The sequence below is a fragment of the Fukomys damarensis genome, unplaced genomic scaffold, assembly GCF_012274545.1.
Source record: "Fukomys damarensis isolate Sample0158 unplaced genomic scaffold, DMR_v1.0_HiC HiC_scaffold_33, whole genome shotgun sequence".
In the NCBI taxonomy this organism is placed as follows: Eukaryota; Metazoa; Chordata; class Mammalia; order Rodentia; family Bathyergidae; genus Fukomys; species Fukomys damarensis.
Genome location: NW_022900945.1, coordinates 44,496,716 through 44,503,770, shown reverse-complemented (window position 1 = coordinate 44,503,770; position 7,055 = coordinate 44,496,716). Strand labels below are relative to the sequence as shown.

At 35.0% G+C, this 7,055-nt stretch overlaps 1 protein-coding gene across 1 annotated transcript in view; it reads left to right on the top strand.

The window, feature by feature from the left end:
• Rsbn1 (round spermatid basic protein 1) overlaps positions 1–7,055 on the top strand; it is a 47,576-nt gene that overhangs the window by 34,018 nt on the left and 6,503 nt on the right. The window contains 1 exon segment of the mRNA XM_033758256.1: positions 6,060–6,227. Coding sequence (XP_033614147.1) covers positions 6,060–6,227 — 168 coding nt within the window.

Here is a 7,055-nt window from a genome sequence, read left to right as displayed (position 1 = left end):
TTTTTTTTTTTGAGACAGGGTCTCACTATGTAGTTCAGACTGCCCTGGAACTCACTGTGTAGCTCAGGCTGGTCTTGAACTCACAGAGATCCTCCTGCCTCTGCCTCCTGAATGCTGGGATTACATGTGTGTGCCACCACGCCTGGCATTCTTGCTAGTTTTTGAAACATTTCTGGAAGTCCTCTTTCTGAGTGTCTTTATAAAGTGTGCTAAAAAATATGTAAAATGCTGTTTGTAAGTGTCATCTAACAGAAAGGCAAGCCCATGACAACATTACAATGTGTCCTCATCCACCTCATTGACTGTTTAGTTTCTGGCTTTTTCCCAAAGTCAAAATGATAAAGACATCAGACAGCCAGGACAGTACCAACTAAAGACATGAAAAAGAGCTTCCAGAACTGCTTCAGAAAACGGCAAGAAGGATGGGATGAAAGTGTTTAAAGTGAGAGGGATTATTTAGAGGAGAATTAATGGCCATGTGTCTTTTACTATAATAAATTTATTAAAAACACTTTTTCAATCATACCTCTATTTTTGGTCTCATGCATATGAAATGCAGATAAACTCACTGTAGTATTTTCAAAGTTTTTATTTAATGAGACTCAAAGTGACATGTAATTTTTTTTTTTCCTGGTACTGGGGAACTCAGGACCCTGTGCTTGTGAGGCAGGTGTGGTGTCACTGAGCTAAATCTCCAGCCCTGACTTATAAATTTAAGCTACAGAAATAGCAAGTCAAAATAAGTACCTGAAAGTGAATTTTAATTAACTAGTCTAAACCTTAATTTAAAACTTACAGGAGAATGGCTTGACCTAAAGTATAGGATAACATTAGGTACTTAAGATGATACATGAAAATACTTTCTGAAAACTGTGTATGTATGAATGCAACTGGTGGTGTGGTAAAACCTAGCAGTTAATCAAAACTTCTATACATTCCTAGACCACAGCAGTTTTTGTACAAGATGATAATGCAGTGTGAAATTCTGCTAAATTCTTAAGTACTATGTACATTTTTATTGTATATTTCTGAAAAAGAAATGATTGTTTTGTTTATTATAACTTCGATAATAGAAAAGATTAAATAGCCCAAAAAACAGCCATATTTTCATGTTTATGCATTAATCAAATTTTAGTCCATATATACTCATTATTAATTCTTTGTAAAAAAATGAACTTACTCTTTACACTGTGTGTAATAAAAAGTTGAGAGTTTTTTTCCCCCTTGGGTTAAAATATTAGGGGAGTTTCTAGGTGACTATGTAGTTTCACTGTATGGTTGTATTAAGATTTACTTAACTAATTCTTCTGTGTAAACTGTTTACAGTTTTTCAGTATAAACAGTATTTGGATAAACACTAATCTGAAGTACCATCAAATTTTTTTTCTGTTGGGATTAAGTATTTTAAGTGAAGCATTCCAAAGCACTTTGAATTAGAGTAATAAATTGGGACATAAATACAGATATTATCTTTTTGTGTTAAAAATTCTTGTTACTGAAGATGGTGGAATTGATGTGAGAAATTGTCCAGTTATCAAGGGCACTGCTATTGAAGATGATCTTTGGATTTAAGATTTTTTTTTTTGGTACTGGGGATTGAACTCAGGACGTTGTGCTTGTGAGGCAGGTGCGGTGCTGCTGAGCTGAATCCCTAGCCCATGGATTTATGAATTCATAAAGAATCATAAACACATAGGTTTTTTAAAAAATAAATAGTACAGTATGGCTGATAAGGAAAAATCCTGCCCATCTTTCACTCCCAGAGACAAACATTTTTTTCTACAGGCAAAAGCCATTTGTTTATAATGCTTTTGTATTGCTTGAAGTTCTTGGACAAGGTGTTGATTTCTTGGTATACTAGCTATCCTCTTGCTGTATTCTGAATAGCTAGGTGGTCCCTAATACCTTCTTCCTTCTAACTACACTTAAACACTGTTGAGATTAATTCATATTCTGTTTTAATACCACAGTTCTTTTTGTTTATTTGTTGTTTTCTTTTTCTTTGCTCTTTTGAGGCAAGGTCTCCCTACTTTGTTTGTATCCCAGGCTGGCCTTGAACTCTAGGTGGTCCTCCTGCCTCAGCCTCCCAAGTGCTGGGATTACAGGCTTGTGCCACCATGCCTGTCCCATAGTTAGGTAGATTCTAAAATTGTCATAGGTAGATTCTAAAATTGGAGAGTCAGTAAATAGCATGTATAAATATTAGAGGTAAGCATATTTACTGTAGACCCAAGTAGTAGGCTAAAAACTCATATTCTAAAGTTACAGTGTTATCACTCAGGAAGAATTATAAAGAATGATCTTTCACCTAGGTATTCAGAATCATAACACATTTTAGTTTAGGTTTTTTTTGTTGTTGTTTTTGTTTTCCTGTACTGGGGATCGAACTCGGGACCTTGTGTTTGTGAGGCAGGTGGAGGAACCACTTAGCTAAATCCTGGACATTTTAGTGTTGTATTTACATTATTTAAAAATATTTATTCTGTTTTGACTGCAGTTTCTGATTACCTTTTGTTGAGGGAGGTATACACTTCTCTTTTGACTCTATCCTAAATATCTTCTCGTATCATTGCTTAAAATACATTACCTTGGCAAAAAGTATTGAAGAGTACAAGGAATAGACCCAAATTGCCAGAACAGAAGTGTTGTGTCATGCCAAAGCCAGTTTTGAAAAAGATGAAAAGTGGAAAGAACTTAAATGACTTTGAGGTGAAGATAGATGGATACTACCTGATATGAATGAGGGAATTGAACAGTTCTTGAAGAAACATTCTTGAAGAAAAAAAACAAGCATTCAAAAAAAAAGTAAAAAGAAGAAAAAGGCAAGAAACAGAAATACAAAGCAATGAATCAGCTGATAGTTTATCAGGAGTATAAGATGGTGGATTAAGCTAGCTAAGGAAATCTTACCAAACAATGAAGGAACAAGATGAAAAACAAAATAGAAAATTTGAGAACATTGTAGGTGAAAGACACAAGTCTAGAGGATGAATCCATTCATGTCCTGAGTGCTGATGAAAAGAACAAATTGGGAGCCAATATTATTAAGGCAAAGATGATGGGGAATATAGAACTGGCTGAACTTAAAACCAATTTGAACAGGCTGATAAATTAAAAGAAACTATATCACAAATATCAAAAACAACACGAGCAGAAGAGCCTGCAGACCATCAAGAAGTGATCCTTGTCAGAACAGATAAGTCTAAAGAGTTTGGTGTGTGAACACATCAGAACCTCGGAGGAAGAGACACAGGGTTTCTACCCATGAGGGAAAACAGAGACAGATACTTTCATGATGCTGATCATCTAAGCCTAGATGATTTAGTCAAAAATGAAAAGATGAGAACATCAGAAAATCAAAATGAACTTTTTATGAGAATGGCCCCTACGTTTATGGGAAAAATAGATGGAGACTGTTGTACTTTGGATGACATGTTTGTATCCAAAACAGATGAGAGAGAATGTCTTGGTGAAGGGGAACAGAACCAGAGGAAAAAGGCTATTGCTGAGCATCAGCATCTTGCTGCACAAGTGGAAAAATGGATTGTTTGACAGCTCTCAATTTCCCAAGCACCTTATTGTTGCAATAGGTGTTAAGGTTTATTTATGTTTACCCAACTTCCAATGTCTTTCTGAGGGTACTGCCTGATAGTCCCTTTGCAGCAGCATCGAGCCTGCTACCTTATTGGATGAAGACATCTGAGAAGAAATTCAGATGTTTAGGAAATCGTTAGTGAAGATATTTGAAGATAAGGATTACTGTATCGTTTTAGAAACTAATATAAGCATGAAGAAACAGTTTCACATAGTTTATGAATGTTTTCCTCTACCAAAGGAAGTGGGTGACACGGCACCTATTTTAAGAAAGCCATAATGGGATCTCATGAAGAGTGGTCCATGAACAAGAAGTTGATTGATCTTTTTCAAAAAACATCAGAAATTCTGTACCCAGAGGTTTACCTTACTTCTTGGTGGACACTAATAAAGACACAAAAGGAAAGGATAGAAAAACATATTGTATTTACTATTCAGTAAATTTACATGGAAATTTAACTATTTGAAAGAAAGTAGTGTATGCCTAAAACTCCAATTGTTTGCTTTATAATTTTGTATAACAACTGTTGTATGCATTTTCTTCACTTGTTTTAATCTTTTTCCACTGAATTTCTCCCAATATATATAAAAAAAAAAAACATAAAAATTTTGTTTCTTTTCCAGAGAAAGTTTGTATGTTATGAGCTTGGTGCTGGAAATCGCATGCTTCTTTCTTTTATGAATTTGATGAAAACTCTTCTTTTCAAAAACGAATACCGCTTTTTGTTTTGTGTTTTTGAGGTAGAGTCTTGCTATCTAGTTCAGACTGGCCCTGAACTTAGGATCCTCTTGAATGGTGGAATTACAGGCATGTTCTACCACACCTTGCAAGAAGCATTAATTTCCTCTAAAACTACAACGATTTTCTCATTGGTTTGATTGACTGATTTATATAAAGCCTCTTATTTTGCTATTATTTTTGGAAGTGTTAACAGTTACCTTACATTCTGTTACTTTATATATCCTCACAATCTTTTTCTTTTTCCTTTTTGGTACCAGAAATCTAACTCAGGGCTTTGCGCTTGCTGGACAAGTGCTACACCACTGAGCTACATCCCTGGCCTTGTATCTTCAGATCTTTCCAGACTTATCATTTTGTCTGCATTAACACATCAGTTATCATTTAAGATTTTTTTATTTTAGTTGACACATAACTTTATATAAGGTATAGCATGATAATGCGTGTATACAGTATGTAATGATCAAATTAGAAATGAGCATTTCCATCTCCTCAGACATTTTTTATTTCTGTGTTGGAGAGCTTTCAAGCTCTTCTAGTTAATCTGAAATACATAGTAAACTTTAGTAAACTGTAATTCCTGCTACTGAGCTGTGGAACATTAGAATTTATTCTTCCTAACTCTGTTTTGATATGTATTATTCCCTTTCCCCACTAACCTTCCCAGGGACTGGTAACCACTATACTCTATGCTATGAGATCTTTTTTTAGCTTCCACATAAGCACATCACTGTTTTACATGAAAATCTTTTGGAGCTCTGTGGAAGGCATATTTCTCATGATTGTTACCTCTTAGGTTTATTTCCTTCCTTTGCTTGAGCATATTCTCAAGTAATATTCTAAAAAAAGGTATTTTGAGTCTTTATGTCTGAAAGTTTCTGTCATTAGATGTGATTATAGCTCAGTTGAAATCCAGGAGCTTTATTTTCCTTCAGCATTTTTAGCATTACTTTAATGTCTTTTCTCATCTAATATTAGTTCTTAGAATTTTTAGTCTAAGATGTGTAATCATTTTCCATCATAATAAAGTTTGTTGATGTTATTTACTAATTTATCCTTTTTTTTTTTTTACTATTATCATTAGTCATGTAGAAATTTTGGGGCACTTATAAAAGCAGAATATAATAAACTCTCATGTCTTCAGTATCAACAGTTAACTCATGATCAGTTCTGTTTCATCTGTGTTCTCTCCATCTTGTCTAATCAGTCCCACTCCCAGTAAGCCTTTTACTCCCCCCCACCCTTTGGTACCAGGGATCAAACTCAGGAACTTGCATTTGAGAGGCACGTGGTGGCACCACTGAGCTAAATCCCCAGCCTGCCTTTTACTTTGTTTTAATGCAGAAGGAGTCTACATGGATGCTCAGTTCTTTTTCTTGAATCATAGGACTAGTAGAGTGTTTTGAGAGTGACTGAGGTGAGGCATACAGCCTTAAACTTTAAATTATTCTTTTATGTTGTTAACCAGATGTTTTATATGTTTAACACTATTCAAGGATTAACTTCTACTTTATCCTGGTGTACAAGGAAAGGAAAGAAATCATATTACTCATTACAGTGTGGTATGTTAGGTGCTAAAGAGCATAACCATTGTATTCTCAGCTGTCATCTTATTTAAATCGGTATTTCAGCAGACTTTTTTCTTTGTCTTATTGCTGTTAAATTTTAAAAATTTATGTCTTAAACTTATTGCTTTCCTTTTGTTTTACAACTAAATGAACTCTAGATCAATGAATGAAATTAAAAATCTCCAGTACCTACCTCGGACCAGTGAACCCCGTGAAGTCCTTTTTGAAGATAGGACAAGAGCTCATGCTGATCATGTAGGTCAGGGGTTTGACTGGCAGAGTACGGCTGCTGTTGGGGTTTTGAAAGCTGTACAGTTTGGCGAATGGTAAGTAAGAGAACATCACTGTGAGGTTGGTTAGTGTTGTCTAGGGAAATAAGGACTTTACTTAAAAGGTTGGGGGCCAATTTTTAAATTGTAAAATAATTATGGAAATTACTCAACACCAAAAGTTAAAGGAGGAAAGGTTAATTTTGGTTTACAGTTTGTAGAGGTTTTAGTCTATAATTGGTTGAGTCCAAGGCAGGTTAGCATGGCAGAGGGGCATCACAAAAGAGAAACAGTTTTTGGTGAGCTGCAGACAGATAGTAGGAAGGGCCAAGTTATAAAGGACAATAGCACTTTTTTTCTGTCCACCATAGTGCAGGAAGCACTCATAGCCAGAACTATACCACACCAATCAGTGGACCAATTTATTAATCACCCAACCTTAATCCCAGCATCACACACTCCGGGTCCAGCCACCTCTGAAAAAGTCCCAAGTATGACCACATGAAGCTTTGGGGGAACATCTAGACAAACCATAACAGTTACCATTTTAAACATTTTAAAAATGTGCATTCATTAATGTTAAGTAAATCACATTTTTGTGAAAGAAGTCTCCAGAACTTTTTCATCTTTGAAAACCAAAGCTTTGTATTCAAGAACTATTCCTTTCTTTCCCCTCATGCCTAAACTGTGGTAATCATCATTATATTTTGTTTCTTTGAATTTTAACTATTTTTGCTATCTCATATAAGTGGAATCATACAGTATTTGTCTTCTTGTAATTGGCTTATTTTTCTTATTAAAATGTACTCAGGGTTCATCCATTGATGTAGCAAGAGTTACAGTTTCCTTTCTTTTAAAAGCCTCTGTATGAACTACTTCATATAT